Here is an 18041-nt window from a genome sequence, read left to right as displayed (position 1 = left end):
ACCCCCCAGATGCATTCAGGCACTGCTGGAACATCACAAGGCACTTGCTTTGAATGCCCACAACATAAAAAAGAGTCAAATTTAAAGCAGCAAAGCAAAAAGGTACATTTAAATCCAGATGACACTAACAGCAAGCAGACAGCAGCTTACCTTCCATATCTTTTCCTAACTGCACTTTCCCAAGAAGCATGCAAAAAACAAACTTGTGTTTCAAGGGGAAAAAAGCAATTAACTGGTCTTCAAAGTGTTTAGACAAGATAATTATTATGACTAAGCAAGTCTATAACTTTTTTTTTCATGCTTCTTAAATACAGTTTTTCTCAGTTGATCCCACCCTCCCCAAGGTACTGTTCGGACTGCCAGAATTTTTGCTGTATTGATGTACAAATCTATCCAGTCTTCTCAACCAAGCCTTATCAGGGAACATAAGAGCACATTTAAACACCAGTTACATTCCCAGGGCTGAAACAGCAAATCTCCACACTAACACATTTCATTAGAAGGTGATGCACTGCCTATGATTATTTGTTTTGCACTGAAGCATAGAGAATAAGGCTAGTATGTCCTTTGGTTTGAAGGACTATGAGCAAGCAGAAGCAAAACTAATCCAAAATCTTAATGAAATAAGAAGGAATCATTTTTGTCACTAATTCTCTGTTCACTGACCCTCCTTCCAAATGTTCTATTTTCATTTAAAGGAAACTATTTAACAAATTCAGTAAGAGAGCTTGACAGCCTTTTCCTGGTTTCAGTATTTCAGTATCATCAGCCTAAAATAAATGACTGAGCCTGAAATATTTTGAAGCAAATTTGTCCTCTTGGAGCACTGAAGGAGGGATGAGAAATTTTGGAGAATACACATGATGAAGAAAAAGATATAATTTTCTTGGTGCATTGAATTTTGGCACATTAACAACTACTTTTGTATCAGCACTGTATTTTTACAGGAATAAAAGCATTGTGAAGAGAACATGTGCCATAGAGAACAGGCACAAAAGCCCTTCTGGCACTTTGCAGTGCTCAGGGAAGCAGCTGGGCTGTTTCTGGCAGTGCTGGACAAGTCACTCTCAGACACCACACACCTGCAAAACATCATTTTCTTGCCATGTCCATTGCCTGACTTCTGTGTAACTTCTTTGCTCTGATTTAACAGAGGGCAGCTGCTTACACTAACCAAGACCCTGAGGACATTTGCAATGGGAAATTGAGCCGTTTGTTTGGACACATTACTTTGATGTCAGAGACCCTGTGATATCTTCAGCTCACATTCTTTGACTCTGAAAAAGTTGAAACCGAACAAAAACCCCAACGAATCTAAAGCACGCCTCTCACACATTTCCAAGAATAAAGTCAAGTAAGAAAGGCAGGAGGTCACTGACCAGGTGAAATTCCTACACCCAGCTCTGCTGATTCACACTCACATCCCAAATTACCCATTTCTAAAGACAGCACTTGTGGAAAAAGCATTTCTGTGTTTACGCCTACTGGGTGCAAGAAGGAACCTCGCCCACCCTGAACTTCAGACAGGTAAACACAGGGCTGAGACTGCCCATGCTGTTCCAGCCCTGACTGACAGCACCTCCCTACTTGGCTTAGCAGTGTGCTCCAGCTCCAGCTGGAAAGGCATGGCCAGAGCATTACAAGTTCAAGATCCAAGCCCATCCAACCACTGAGGCAGCTATTACAAGCTGCTCTGTGGGGAGACTGAAGGGTAATGGTGCACAGTAAGCACCAGCCACCAGATATTTTAAGTCCCAGGATAGCTCTTATCTAGGTAAAAAAGAGATTAACTTCTACAGAAGGTTTTGTATCCAGTCAGTAACTGTCTGGCACACAGCAGCCATGTACGTGTCTGACAACATCATCTAAGGAAGCAAAACTAAATAAAATTAATTTTACAGTCTGTTAAGCAGCTGTGCATCTTCATGTTCAATTATCACCTTGTTAATTTTACAAAATGCATAACCTGCAGATTTCAACTAACATGAAAAGAAATGTAAACTTAAAGGGAATACAAATATATCCAAGTCTGTAAAATAGAGTCCCTTTCTATGTCTCTTCTCCTACCATCTTCAGGAAGATACTACTTGCAAAGTTATTCCTGCTACATTACACATAGAAAACAACACTATTTCATGCACTATTTCAACTACTGTGTCACAAGTCCAGTTATACTACAAGCTGACAGAAAATACCTACCAGGTACTAACAGATTTACAGAGCTATAAAGATTTTAAAGCTGCTAAAATTACATAAGAGCTTCCTGAACATTAGAAGATTACCTGTAAAGGCTGATTCTCAGGAGTGGGATTGGTTTTGGATAGTTTAACCATCTCTTTTATCTGGTAGACAGCATAAGCTAAGGTGACCCACGGAGAAGAACTGATGCCCCAGGCAGGCTTGTTCACATCCTCTTGCTCTTCCTGGTGTTTAGTTTTCTTTGGAGGGAGTCTGGGCTCAGTCCTAGGCATGATATCTTCCGACTGCTGCTGCACAAGGTCAATAGTTGCTATGGGAACAGGACTGGAAGGCACTGGAATCCTTTCCGCCAGCATTGTCTTTTCTGAAGTTTAAAACAAAACCATTACTGGAAAAGCTAACAAGCTTAAAAAAGAACAACCCTGATGAAGCAGACAATGAGCATGAAGTGTTCCTTGCTTTCACACTGTGGTTATCACTGCCCTGAAAGCAGAGCACTGGCACAGCCACCAGGAGCCAGACCCAGCACAGTCTGGTTAGGGAAACGTGGCTGCTGGGCCCTGGAGCATGAAAAACTCCAGCTGTTCCCACCAAAGAGTTCCTATGGGGTTAGGCAGTTAGTGAGACAAGAATTAAGGGTGGTGACACACTGGAAGACACAAAGTATCTGTCAAAGAGTTTCAGGTAAAGGAAGAAATCCTCCCAAGAGACCTTTACATCTCAGGTCTTGCAATAAACTGTAATAGTTTTTGTAACTATCTTGAAATGTCATCCATAAAATGACTGCCATGACCCAACCCAATGTGCCTTACAATCCTGAAGAGCCAGAGTATTCATACAAAAAATAATTAAACAGATTTTTAGTAACTGGGGGTTATTTTCAGTAATAGCTCTGTGCTCTCTGTAAAAAACACATCCTGTGAACTTTGAAAAAAAAATTTTCCAAAGAAAATATTTTACCGATTAAGAAGATCTTTCTTTCAAAATTAAAAAAATTACTCTTACACATTTGGTTTACAACTCCTAGATAGTACTGGATATTTTAAGCAAGGGCTGTATGTTCTCAAGGACTGAAGAAACGAGGAGAGTAATCCTGCACACCCTTGACCACATGCTTCATTTTACTCATCCAACTGGTCTGCTTGAAAGCAGCCTAATTACTGTCATGCTTTAAATGAACATATACACTGTTAAAATGGGTAGTGTGTATTAAATGAAAACCAAGGACAGAAACAAAGAGAACAAGGCCACTATGAACAAACTGGCCTTTTGTAGATTCATGTGTAATTAACTGACTGCTGATGGCAAAGTGAAGCAGCAAATAGCCTTTTCACCTTTCCATTTTTTGCCATTATCATTTGAACACAACTGAGGAAAATACTAGTAAAATATCTATTCGAACACTTCAGTACAGGCAGCCTGATAACTTAATTTAATATTCCAGCTAAAGAAAACTAACATTCATTTCATACTCAAAACTCATACTGGAAAGTATTTGGGCAAAAAGCAGCTCAAAAATTCATGACTTTTCACAGTTAGCCAGAATTTTATTGTCTTTGTAAGAACTGTAGTCACAGTAAACCCCTAACTTTGCTCTAAGTATTTAGTTTCTGGTTAGCCTTTATATTGATAAAGATGGAGATTAAAAAGTTCAAGTTCCCCCTGAGAGGGGATATCTCAGGTTTAAAAAAAAAAATCTATAAAATTTTTTGTCCTCTGAAGCCATCTCTACAATTTCTAGCAGGTGGCTTCGACTGAATATGAGAGCACAAAGTGGGACTGAGGTGACCTTAACAAATTGATGCAACTGAAATGACTCACTACAGCTGTGAAGACTAACCTAAGGATTCTCAGAACTGAGAGGACATACAGGCAGCAAAACAGATCATCCTTTTCTTCTATGGACACTCAATGCTGCCCTTCCTGTAGCAGCAGCAGCACCCCACTTCAATTTCTTCATTGCTCAGGACAAAAACTTCCCACTTGAAAATGAACTGTTTTGTCAAATTCAAGTTAAGACACCAAAGATACAAAAGTAAAGGTGCAGGAGCAGCTACAGAGAGATCTGTTTTTCACTACTCCTAATTCTGTAGTGTCTCTGTGACATGAATATTTACCTTCTTCTTCATCAGGAACCAACATCCACTGGATCAGTGCAAACAGAAGCAGAATCACTAAACAAGCCATTCCTATTCCTCTGAATGTGGCAGCAGGACCTGTAATGAGATTTTTTTTTTCCCTTGAGAACCTACTTATTTAATAAAATAAAATGAGTCAGCATTATGTGCTTCTTGGCTATATATTGCCCATGAAGACTCTTATTAGCTTGTTTCATTACATTTTCCTCCCCCATCACTTCTTCAACAGGCTTTGTAAAGGATTTTTAAGCAAGTAATTAGATTCTCATTTGTTCATCGAGAGGCTTTATAGTATCAACCTATTCTCTCACATAGGATTCATTCATCTTACAGATGAGGTTAGGTATTTGACACAATAATGAAATATCTAGGTGTAACATATTGAATCAATCTGGAACACTGACAGAACAAAGCCATGAGCAATTTGGTCTGAATGCAGTGCTGACCTTGCTTTGATCAGGGGCCTGGACTGGATATCTCACAGCCCTCCCCAGCCTGAGAAGTTCTATGATCCTGTATACAAAGTGTATAACTCTTAACATATAACAATACCTACAGCATAAATAAGTTTAAAGCTAACAGTTTGGTAAAGCCAGAATAAATAAAACTAAATTTTTCAATATTACTTTTACTTACCAAAGTAGTTGACCAAAACCCCTCCAACCATGGCTCCACATCCTCTGCCCAGCCCCAGGTGCAGGCCTTGCAGAATTCCCTGTGCTGATGTCCTCAGCTCCGGAGGCACGGCCGCGCTCAGGTACGAGATGCAGGCTGCCCAGATAGCTGCATGTGTGACACCTGCAGAAAGGAGACATCAGCAGGAGCACCAGGGCCACAGGGGGCCAACACAACATCTGAGCAACTGCACTCACCAGCTGGAGCACGTGGAGAGAAAAACTACAAAAACCCTCCAGTGACAAATGGCTGTGCAGTACAAATTGGCTTTTGGTAATGTGATACTGGCAACCAAGCCACAGAGAGACAGGACAAGTCCTTCTGCAGAGCCTGTCAAAAGCTTTCTCCCTCTAAGATGACCTCAGTTCTCCTCTGGAGACACAGTCCCTAGGGAGACAAGTCTCTCTGCCAGATTCATTGTGCCTTGACAGTGACCCAGGGCCTTTGGAATACAGTCCCATTTTCACAAGCTGCAGGCAATTAAAGCATTGATGCCTCTCAGCAGTCTCCTTACCACCACAGTGAAGCACACAAAGGTCATAAAATCCAGACAGTATCAGAGAAATCCATACCATCTCAGAGGCAAGAAATAATCCCCTCCTGCCCTTCTCACTCCCTGCAAAAACCTAGCAAACTCCCTCAAACCCCCAAAAACTTCCCAGCAAACTCTTTCTAAACTCAACACCAACACACTCTGCATTTAGCATGGAATGGTCCAGATGAGAACAGCACACAAGCTTCTCAGGTTAGGCCAAAGACATCACTTTCCATGGCTGCTGTTGAGAGGCAGAGTCACTGGGCCTCCCTCCTGCTGCAGCTGCATCCTGCCCTGTGCCTGATCCTGCGTGGGCGCTGCCACTGCTTCACCCACTCCTACAACAGCCATCCTCAGTGCCACCAACCACGGCCCCATGACAGCCCCTGTCCTCACTGCCATCAACTACGGCCCAATGACAGCCCCAGAGCTCACTGCCACCAACCACAGCTCAGTGACAGCCCCAGAGCTCACTGCCACCAACCACAGCCCCATGACAGCCCCAGAGCTCACTGCCACCAACCACAGCTCAGTGACAGCCCCAGTCCTCACTGCCATCAACTATGGCCCAATGACAGCCTCAGAGCTCACTGCCATCAACTATGGCCCCATGACAGCCTCAGTCCTCAGTGTCATCAACCACAGCCCCATGACAGGCCCATTTCTCACTGCCACCAACCACAGTCCAATGACAGCCCCAGCCTACAGCAGAAACTGTGCAAGTGTCTACACAGCACATTTGGGGTTTCTACCCAGCATATTCAGGTTTATCTACCCAGCAGATTTGGGGTTGGGACCACTTTTTCCTCCAGCAGGAGAGCTAAGGGACAGCCAGCACACGGCCCTCAGCGTGGGAGGCTGGCTGTAGGTGGAACCTTCCCCTTGGAACACCTCTCTGGGGGCCTGTGTGGAGTGGGGAAGGACAGGAAAAGGCAGGGTTGCGGAGAAGTTAGAAAAACAAAACAGTTTTGTAGTTCATCACACATTAAATAAGCCTGAACTATTTTGCCACCCTCAGATTGAGTGGGATTTTTTTTTTCCTTATTTCAGAGGTATTAAAAATAGTCATCACAGTTTACCAATTCCTAAGCTCTACTGCCTCAGTTTTAAACAAATATTGGCACAACTGATGATTCAGTCAACATGTTTCTGTCCTCTACACTTGACTTAGTAATGAACAGTTGGACAATCAATAATTACTTAGGCATTTAGGCTGAAGACTCCTAAGAGCAGGAAAACACATTTTTGTAACATACAGAATAATGTGGATTTTGCTTAGGAGAAATAAGCAATAGCACTATATGAAATTGATATAGTGCAGGTACACACATGTTAGATGTCCACCAGGTGGACATATCCAGGTCAAATTCACTCAAAATCAAACTCAAAACTCCTCAAGCTTTGGGTATTACACATATATATGTAAATGTATCTCTCTCTCAAGGTTTTGGTACTAGTACATCACTGTATTGAAAAACAAAAAGCTTGCATTAAATTGAGTCTGTATTACCTTACCATTTAGAGTTTAAGGCTTTAAAACTCACAGATTTTCTATGCAAAAAGCTAAAGAGTTTTAAAACTCACGGAGTCTCTACTTTCTTTAATGCAGAGCCATGGATGCATTGCAAATAGCAACCAAGAGCTGTCCCAATAACAAAGCAGAGCTAATTTAATATAGGTAAAGTGGTTTTGGTTTAGAAAATGCATTAATTAACATAAAACATTCAGTTTTATTGGCTGTTAGGAGCAAGCAAATTCTTAAAGCTGGGCAAATAAAAAACACATCAGAAATTATTTGAACTGAGTTTGTTTGAACACAAAAGGCCGTAACTCAACCAACAGGATCTTGGATGTTTTCATCTTTAGCACTAGAACACAGTGTTCTCAGTTTCTCTGAAAACAAATCTATACTTTAAATCAGCTCACTACACTTGCCTTTAAAGGCACAGCCTTTTTATTTTAGTATGTGTACATTATTAATGTGATTTTTATTATTTATACAACAGTAGCTATTTGAAACAGTTTTTACCACAACTCACATAAGAAGTCTGCTGTGGATTACTGTTACTGCTAACCACAGTTCTTTTTAAAAGAAGTTGCTCACTATATATATTGTGAAATTATTTGCTAAAACCACTAACCACCATTTCATCATCTGCACAACAGTTCCAACAAGTGCAGCAATCCTAGAGTGATGCTTGTAATTTTAGTGAATTTAGGATAATTCATATGTAAACCGTGAGCTGAAGATTTAGGGATCCAAATTTATTTCAAGAGAAATATGCATCATAATTATTGTCAGCCAAAGGCCAAACTCTTTGCTCTCTAGACATAACTGTGTTGCTGGAACATCAGTAGGAGTCACTTCTTAGAATAGTACTTGTTTTGGAGTTTGCTGAGTAACTGCCAAGTGAAAACAGCTCATTTTCAGGTTAACAAGATGGTTTTGTAATTTAGAAAAAATTCCTGTCATGCAAATTGGAGAGCTACCATAGCTGTTATCAGAGAACCTGGACCAGTGCCCTGGAACAATAAATTGCAGCTAACTAGCATAGCAAAACTTTATCTGCTAAGTGCCAAATGAACAAGATTGCTTGTGTGCAATATATATATATATATATGATTTACAAGGATGTCTTGAAATCTTCAGTTATTACAGATTCAGCCTTAAATCTTATTTTCATACATTGCCTGTGCAAGTCAATACAGCATAGTGGTTGAAAACTTTGGATTGAGAAGTGAATTGTTTAAATCTCCTCATTTACTCCTTTGAGAGTGCAATGCAATGAGAGCTGTCCTCATCCCATCTACAAAAGGCAGCTGGAACACAGCATGGTTCTTATTACAATCAATAGATGTAGTCTGCAGAGTCATCTCTCAGAAAGGTCTCCATGCCCTCCAGCAACAGCACATGGGGATAATCCTGCTTGTACTGCAGGAACATATTAAACAGAAAAGTAAATTTTTTACAGAAGTCAACTAAAAGTTCTGTTAGCCTTAAAACCCCTCAAGCTGAGGAGTTTACATAGAATGTGACAGCTTCCTGGAAAAAAGTTCTGCACAATTAGAGCAAGGACTTCACCAGGCGTTCCAAAGACCTGTCAACTTGATGGCCCACATGGTGCCCACATGTTGTACACAATCTACTCTTTTTTGGTTCTCAATGCAATCCTTACATAGAGAAAGCAGCTCCAACTCTTGCTTCCCTCTGTCAACAAGCTCACTTAAAAATAAAAGCTTCCACCTCACCAAATTTCATTGAGGTATCACGTCTTACTGCCACTGACAATACAGTGGTTATGTTGGAGAGAAAGCAGAGCCCAAAGAAAGAGGACTTGGAACTGCTGCAGAGAAAAAACAGAACTCTAGAAAAGAGGAAAACTGGTAAGAGCAAAAAGGGAATGAATCAATGAGGGGGGGGAAGTCAGCAGTACTTCTAAAAAGATAACCTTGATCCCCCATTTAGCAACCCAGAATGAGATGACTGGAATCCCACAAATGCAGTGGCAGTGGTTAGACACACACAGGGCACCCATGGACATCAGGGACCAACAATGACGTGTGAAAAGGGCACACAGAACACAGAGAACCGGGGCTGGGTGGGGGAGCTGTGCGTGGGCTTGGTTTGGGTTTAGCTCTCTCATTTGCTGACTATAAATAACTGCAAATAGCCAGATTAACCAAGGAGCCCATGATTCAGCAGTGGCTAAATATGGTAACATCTGGCAGATACATTTATGATAAAGTATTATTTTGAAAGTCCTTAATTTTTTCTTCAAACATCAATTATTCAGGATTTGTGTACTGTGTAATCTTGCTCTATGTAAAGGCAAACCTATCTATTGTGCAATTCATATTGAAATTTCAGCAGAATAAAAACCACATGCAAAGTACAAGAAACTTCTTTTTCAGCCATGACTTACAGGATTCTTCCAGGCACAAACTTATGGCTGTGTAGGTTAAACCAAAAGGGTTTTTCCCTGTATTTAGATATGGGATATCTTTAAATCAGGATCACCTAAAAGGCAACATCCAAAGCTTTGTATTCATCATTTGTTTTCCCTAGATGTTTGAGCAGGTGGGAGTATAACACATACTCATTCTTTAGTTTCTTTCTAAACATGTTCCTATTTTAACACTTGGTATGAACAATGAAGCATCAATTCAATAGTTGTGGTTTGGGGGCTTTTTTAGTAACAAAATTCAAAAGCCTCTGTTGGGGCAATTATAATATGATAAACTGTGTTTTGATAGCTCAGAACTTTAAGGAGCCAGGACACAAATGGATCTCTGTGTGTATGTAGAGATCCACACAGTGCTCTCTAATGGCATTTTGTAACTCAAAGTCTACCTTACAAAGATTTCTGTAAGCATAGTAGAAAAAGTTAATTTAAATTCAAGTTATGCTGCACACAGAAGAATAAAACTTCTAAGTATAATCTAAGGAAAAAATTCTAAATATTATTGTATAAAACCAAAATACTGGCTTTAAAAAGATGGTAAAAAATGGTACTCTTCAAATATTGAAGAAACAGAAAGTAAAGCAGTTCCACTTTTTCATGGTTTTGAGAAGTGGTACCCACCACAAAAAAAAAGTCACAAAAAAGGTCATAAAACTAAGCTAGAACAATGTATACTTTAACATTGTAACGAAGTTCTTACAGACTTCTACAAAGGATTTGAAAACAGGACTCAAGTTACTTGTCAATAGACCACACCTCTATCCTTGAATATAAGATTGTGAAAGGGCATGTCTCTTAAAGAAGTTCTCTTAGCATTGAGAACGCACTGAGAGAACTGCTGCTCTAGCTATTAAAACAAAAATTCTATAATCTAAAAGCACTGATGGAACTGAAATATTTAACAGAGACAGAATGACCCAGACTATGCTTGGAGGTTTTCTGCGGCATCCTTTCAAGGACTGCAACCTCTGGCATTTAATGACGTTCACATTTATCACCAAACAGGATTTGCAGTAGGTGTGTACCCTCATAGCTCATGCTTCTGTCTCTTTGTTTATTTAAAGGGTGTGTTGGTCTCACACAGTTCTGTTTGAATAAACACAGAACTGTGCACAATCAAATGCACACCCACCCTTTTGACGTCAAATATTTCCCAGGATAAACAGCAATGGTTTATGTGTTTTATGAACCTCCATCTTCTGGGGTATTTGTGGTCAAAACAATAGAGAAATACCAGATTTTTTACTTATTCATAGCTCACTTGAAAACAAGATAATGGGAGCACCTGGAAGGTCTTACCTTGCAGCACTTCCATCGGAAGAACGGTCCAGGCATTTTCCAGGTACGAGATGTAGATGTATCGTGCTGTGTTACAGGCAAGGCCAATATAAAGCACTCTAAAGGAAACAAAGAAAGGAAAAAGTCAGGACAGTCTGCACTTTCCCTTTCTGGTATGTTATAATACAGCTCACTGATTTAGAACTTATTTGCATGCATACGGTTTGCCAGTCTAAAGCATTTGCTCAACAGAAAATACATCCTTCAAGTCCTACACCCAAACATAAACTCTCCTCCTGCCCATTCAACACATTCAAAATCCTAATAGAAAAAAAATAAATCAAAGAGACAGCAAACCCACTGAGCTTTTAATTGAGGTCTGTAGTTCTATGCCACACTCTAAATGGGATTGTGTTTCAGAGAGAGAATTTCTGAGTGCATTCAACATCCTTTCCAAACAACCTGCTTTTCTAATCATCCAGAGATTCATTCTGCCATTTCAATGAAAGCCTGGAGCAGGTTTGTATTAAAGGAATTAATTTTAACCCAATTAATATAAGTTTATAGTCCCAGTATCTGCAAACTGCTCAGAACTACTCTAAAACACATCCCACAGAAGCAATATGGTTTATAATAACATGCCTCAGGATAAAACTTAGCCATCCTGTCGAAAAGCAGCAGATGCTGCATCTCAGAATTTAGAGAAAAGAAAACCAACAAAAACTCTTACAACAGCTTTTAAACAATGAAATACAAAGACTATTTGTGAAGTGCATTTCCCATTGCACATTTAACCTGATGACTCTTCCCTTCCAGTTTTTAGATTTAGCATAGCTTCCCTCTGGGGTGCTCATTCATCCAGCTATCTTCCTCTTATTTTTAGATGGATCTTGGGAAACAAGGACTTAATTGAAAACATGTTTACAGCTTGAAAAAGGGTGCTATTGCAACCTTTAAAGATTTTTTTCAGGGACAAGGATAATTTGTTGTCCCAACAGGGCTTGTTGTCTGAACCCTGGTTGGGCATAAGTGAAATAAATGCAATTGGTAATTAAGGTGAAGCACTGACCTTGTGAAAGGGCTCTTTATTCTTTGTGGTGCTTTTTCAGTTAGTTTTTCTACAAATGCACACCAATAATTAATTAAATGGTACAGAGTAACTGGAAAATCTAGAGTGAGGCACCATCACAAAAACACAGCATCTTGCCAACATCTGAGGTCTCCAAATACACATGTTGCCAGTGAAAAATCCACTTCTAGAGTTTTTATCATGTCAGTGATATCAAAAAAGGCCTGTGCATTTCACAGCAAGATGAATTTACTTTCAAGAAGTAGGGCAAGCTGGCAGGAAGTCATCCCCCTTCAGTCATAGATCAAACCAAGCTGTGCTGCTTCCAGATACATGTGAGGTCCATGAATAGCTGGTTTAAGCTGCCTTTAGGCAACAAAAGGCCAAGCATTCAAGGAAGAAAACATGGGAAGCCATGAAAAAGTTCACTGTTATACAATAATGAGAACAAACTTGTTCTTTCTGCTGTGAATCATAAATTTCATCTCATCCTTTAATTAATGCCTTCTGTTCCAAACCAATAACTCGGCTCCTTTCATAGCCACAACTTAACATAGCTCTTATGTAAAACCACATTTCTGAAATGTATTAGGACACATCAGCCTCAAAAGGTAACCAAAGTCACAAGGTCTGCAGGCTCCTGTCTTCACTCCCCTACTAGAAAGGTCCAGGGTGATGGATACTCTCAGGAATACAAAGGAATGGCCTCACATATACATTTGGTTTTCCTCAGCAGCAGTACAGATGCACCTCTCTGTTTAGGATGAGTTCTAGACAGCTTAATTTCACTTTTGTCTAGCAAAAACTTTGTTCACCAAGAACTGTCTTCCTATCTCAGCTGTTCCCTAGCATAGCCACACCAGAGATGTGACCTCCTGCTGCTTCAGAGCTCTTCCATCATCACTAACCACTCACCTACCTGTGTTTTTCCAACACGTTACATTTGCAGAAAGATTTGGATTTGGAGTTTAAGAGCAGCAATTTAGTCAGGTTCTACCTCTTAATTTGTTAGAATATATGTACAGAATTTTAGGTAAATTACAGTTTATGAAGATTTCTATAAATATGGTTTTGGAGGGGTACGTCACACAAAAACTTTTGTATATTTACAGAGTCTTTTCAAAAATGAATTTATAATAATCACTTAGGCTCCCTATCAGACCTAAATGGAAAATGTAAACAGATGTTCCCTATGAACCCTATATGCAGCACTCACAGAGACACCATACTCACTTCACAGGTTACACATTTAAAGCACTGAATCTATATTTGTGACAAGGAGTCTGAGCTGTTTACAGCCATGACTACCAGTCTCTGCTTCCCATAAAAGCTCACATGCTGGAACTGTGGTCAGACAAACACATTCTAGCTTAACCTCAAGTAGGAAGTTATTTTCAGAGCTTGACATCATCTTCTTAAGTGACTAGCAGTTCTGAGTGCTTCTACACCAGGTGGGATCTAAATATTTCATAGCCAGTTTTGCACATTTTTTTGCTCACAGTATCAATAGAGTGATTTGGGTTGGAAGGGAACTTAAAGATCATCTAGTTCCCACCCCTCTGCCATAGGCAGGGACACCATTCATTAGGCCAGGTTGTTCAAAGCCCCATCCAGCCTGGTCTTGGACACTTCCAGGGATGGGGCAGCCACAGCTTCTCTGGGCAACCTGTGCCAGGGCCTCAGCCCTCACAGTAAAGAACTTCTTCCTAATATCCTCTCAAAGAAACACTAGAAGCACACATGCACTGCACAAATGTATGAATAGTAGAGCTCATGAAGTCAGAAATTGGGCATTTTAATCAGCAAATATTTAATACCATCACGCGTAAAACGCTTGGACAATAATCTGAACATTAGTTTTAAAAAACTGTGAAAACATAGGAGGTTTCAAACTGTTTTAAGGGTTTTATATGCCACCACATACAATGGTAGAAACAGAAAGATTTTTAAGACTTGAAAAGGGAAACTGAGCTTCTGTCTGATAGGGTGTAAAGCTCATTTCCTTGCAGTTCCACAAAGGACATTCAACAGCCTTTTTTTCCTGCTACTGTGACAATGAATGCAATTCTGGTACTCATGCCTGTCTTCAAACACTTGGCACAGAAAGAAAAATTGAATGACAATATTCAAACACTTCAGAAAGAAAGTCTACATCTAGAAGTCCAACAACCCAGAGGAAAGGAATTTTGAGCTATTAAAAATAAATAAAATATCAACATTGAATGCTTCTGACTAAAGATATGGAGCTGGAGGCTATAGGAATTTTATTCCTAATAGGAAAATTATTATCTGCACTAGAAGGCAGCAGACAACACATACACAGAACTGTCAAAGACGAGCTGTGAAAACTCCTATCCATATTTCTTTGGGTAAGAAAAAAAGAAAAGCTTGCTTCGTCTCAAACACACAAAGTTCAGAAAGTACAAAGTGGCAGGCAACCAGGAGGAGTCATCTCAAACTGTGATGACTAAACACAAGCATTAGATAACACTAAAATATGACTAATGTGCATTTCCCAGGTGTAGGTATGTAGAATGCTGTTTCATAGCAAACAGGGACTAGTGTTTAAACAATTCAATCTTGATCCCATCTTGGCTTCACAGGTTTAGCAGTACCCCAAAAAAAAAAAAAAAAGAAAAAAAAAGGAACTTATCCCCTCTTATCATCCTTCTTTTTACTGCCCAATGGGCCAATGCTCCCATCCCCTCCATTTAATCTTATTCACAATCCTACTACTCTTTCAGTTTTCATTCTTTAGCTGAAGTCTAAGCCTGAATTTTGTACTATAATATACATTGAAAGAACATACCCAAGCTATCTTTAGCTATGAAGACTGTGATCTGTTCTCACCACTCCTCCATCATCATATCCTTCCTCCAGGCTTTGCATGCAAGGTGTCATTTTCTCTTACTAATTATTGTCAAATTCAGAGATTAGGACTGACTCTAAGTAAAGAGATCCTCCTCAGTTTCAAGTAAGAAAGAACTCAATCTTTTAAGTAATCTCTCAAATTACTGTGCTAAACATCTCAAACATTTTTAGTAGAGGGCAAATGAATAAAAATATTCCTCCCAATAAAAGCAAAACGAAGAGCAGGACCTTAGAACAGAATACACAAAAAGAACAGTGCAAACAGCTTAAAAATACTTACATCTCAATGCCTGTATGAATATAAACTGGATATTTGGAAAGGATATGATGCTAACAACACACAGCTCTGAACTTACATGCACAGAATACCTGAGTAAATATTAAAAAAAACCACCTCTGCAGCTTCATTAACTCAGGTTTTCCCCATCTTTCCTCCCCTGTGCTTTTTTTTTAAAAAGTAGAGGAGGGATTTAGAAGGCTATTAAGTCAATGTAGTGAATTTACTGGAAACCAATGCTCACTAATATGCTGGAAGCAGTCGCTTTCACTTAGACAAGGCAAAAACAACAGGACAAGCCCTGCAGCCATCTCACTTCATAGCTGACACAGACACTGCAACTGAAGGAAGAGAGCAAGCCCTGAACTAGTAAGTGACACTGCCAGGCTGCAACCTCATTCTGCCAACACCCAGAGTCTGATTACGAGGCCATGTACACAGGAGGTGCTCACCTCGTTTCCTCAGCTCAGCTTCTCCCTCTCAGCCTGCAGCTGACACCTTGACACCTTTCCAGGCTACCGTGGGGGCAGCAAACTGCCCTGCAAGGGGAACTAGGCTAAAGCAGAATGCTGCTACTCACAGGAAAAAAACTGAAAAACTAATGGCATTTGTATGTCAAAACAGACAACCCTTGAGTGGGTGGCAATTTGTAAAGATCTCAGAGCGATGCATCAGGGAACAAGGCTATCTTCTGGAACCATCTGCAAAAGGTTATGGTGCCAGGCAGAAAGCACATACTAACATGCAACTCAAATGCAAAGCAAGCATTTCAGAGCATTTTCAACTCTTGAAATAACAAAAAAAATCCATCATGTGAGCCACATAACTGAGCATGAATTTGAAAAAAAAAAAAAAAGATTAGTTGGAGTTTCACTTTGTAGCACAAGGGCTGAGCCTGAGAGTCACCATTTTTTGTATAGCTCTTTAATGATTGCTGCCATCTTACCTGATGTGACCGACCAATTCAATGAGTTTGTGGCTGAAGAAATAGGCAGTCAGCTCAGACACGTGGCTGAGCACAGAACAAACTCCAAAGAGAGTGGTGGTGCCATTTAGGTCTTCCAAGTGCCAGTACAGAAAGGTGAATACAAAGCCATATCCAAACCCCATGAACCAGGCCACGAAGAGCACAGAGCCATATTGGATACTGCACAACAGTTTAATTAGGTCCCAAAAACTGAAAGACTGTGACTGGCTCATACTGGTAGGAGTGTTATCTGAAGATTCGTTGGAGGCATTTCTGTCCACCTGTGAGATCTCAACCTCTTTTCTCTTATTTTCATCTTGCTTGAAGTGCGTGTAATGAAATCGAAACTGGGTGGCCACAATCAGAGCCATTGTCATGAGGACACCAAAAACAATGAAAACGATCCTGTAGTTCTTGTACTCTGGAGCTTTACATCCTTGACCTTCAATGGCAACTTCTGTGTGAGTATAGTCAATGCCAATTCCCACGGAGAGCATGGCCAGCCCCCAGCCCAGAGACCCCCACATACGCTGCAATCCATAGCGGTCCCGGTGTTTGCCAAGGTACTGCAGGGTTATGGTGTCCACAATGGTAACAGAGGAAGCACTGAAAAATTCTCCTATTATGACAACCAGCAGAATGAGTAGAAAGATGGCCTCTACTTCTTGCTGATCATAAACGAGCACAACTTGGTCAGAAGGCATGGGCTTTGTGCTGATGGAAGCTGGGGTGGTGCTCAGAGTTGTGTTCCCTAGTGAGACTGGGCTAGTGGTGGTGCTTTGCAAAATCAAATGGGTATTGTTCTCCAAGGTAAAATCCTCACCATTGCTCTGTGTAGGTACTGGGAATGTTATTTCGGGATTAGGTGTCCCTGTTGTTTCCAAAGTGGCTGAACTGGAAGTGACCAGGTCTCTCCTCCCACGAACTTTCGGGGATGCAGCACTCACTGTGGTTAGTGGAGAAGCCATGGAGGTGTTTTGCAGGATTGTTGTTAAAAGGCTGCTTGCGTTGGTGGGATGTGCAGGGGGAAGGCCCTTTGGTACACATCTTAAGGTGGCTGGTCTCACAAATCCAATGCCCAGGTTGAACAGAACCCAGCATAAAAGTGAAAACAGAAGGACAATCTTGCCTTTCTTGAAGCGATCTGCCACCACTCCCCAGAAGGGAGCACTGCAAAACTCAATAAAGTACCTGATGCCCACCAGAAGTCCACTCTGGCTGGGGGTCATACCCAGCTGCTTGTAGTACACGGGCAGCAAGGGGTAGAGAGAGCCATATGCAGAATAGAAGAAAAAATAAAAGACCTTTGAGATCAGAAGATCGTTGTTGATTTTGACACAGTGCTTTTCTAACCAATCCAGCTCTTCATCTGGGGCAGTGGTTGTCTCTGTTGAAGGGGATTCATTATTGGGTGGCAAGTCTTGATCCTTGGAAATGCCATTGAAAGGATCTGCAAGCACATACTTTCTCTTCTGCTCTTCTTCGTCGTCAGTTAGAATGGCCACCTTATCATCAGCTGCCATGGTTTACCACAGGCATCCAGGATCTGGTGGACTCTCAAGGAACTAGGGCTACCCTGTGAACAAATAAAACATAAGGTGGTTAAGGAGAGCAGGACCTGCAATGCCAGCCATCAAGGACAGAGAGCCTCTTTCTTGTAAGTAACATTCCTGAGCAATAAATGCAGTGTTCAGGGTGGAGAAGACCATTTGTCTAGACTAGTGGTACATGGTAGCATCAATAAAAATGTGTTTTATGACTAATTCTGTGAAGTTCTCCCAACATTAGCTTTCATATTTTGCAATAAAACATCTTTCATGTTTAGGAGAGAGAATAACTTATATATTCAGAGTTACTGTGCCAATTCAGTGCTAGTATTTGCAAGTTCTCTTCTTTCAAGCTAGCTTTTCTCCCCCAAGGCCAACTGCTTTATTTCCAGTATTCCCTCCTATGCCAAAGGATAGCCACGATTCTGTAATTAAGCAATGCAGCCACATATATCCAGGTTATTCTGATCATCAAAACATATTATCCAAATCCTCATGATGGCCTTCAAAAGGCTCAGCAATC

At 40.6% G+C, this 18041-nt stretch overlaps 1 protein-coding gene across 3 annotated transcripts in view; it reads right to left on the bottom strand.

Annotated features, from left to right (window-relative positions):
• Window positions 1-18041, bottom strand: part of MFSD6 (major facilitator superfamily domain containing 6) — a 34641-nt gene that overhangs the window by 2487 nt on the left and 14113 nt on the right. For 2 of the 3 annotated variants that reach the window (XM_058809138.1, XM_058809137.1), the window contains exons 2-6: window positions 15951-17547; window positions 10809-10906; window positions 4974-5135; window positions 4317-4415; window positions 2283-2563 (exon numbers count right to left, since the gene is read on the bottom strand). In XM_058809138.1, the coding sequence (XP_058665121.1) occupies window positions 2283-2563; window positions 4317-4415; window positions 4974-5135; window positions 10809-10906; window positions 15951-17494 (2184 nt within the window). In that variant the 5' untranslated portion in view covers window positions 17495-17547. Of the gene's footprint in view, window positions 1-150; window positions 170-2282; window positions 2564-4316; window positions 4416-4973; window positions 5136-10808; window positions 10907-15950; window positions 17548-18041 lie in introns of all 3 variants that reach the window. The other variant, XM_058809139.1, reaches the window with a different exon arrangement.

Source organism: Ammospiza caudacuta, chromosome 8 (assembly GCF_027887145.1).
Source record: "Ammospiza caudacuta isolate bAmmCau1 chromosome 8, bAmmCau1.pri, whole genome shotgun sequence".
NCBI lineage: Eukaryota > Metazoa > Chordata > Aves > Passeriformes > Passerellidae > Ammospiza > Ammospiza caudacuta.
Note: the sequence above shows the minus strand (reverse complement) of the source record. Positions and strands in the feature narration are given on the sequence as shown.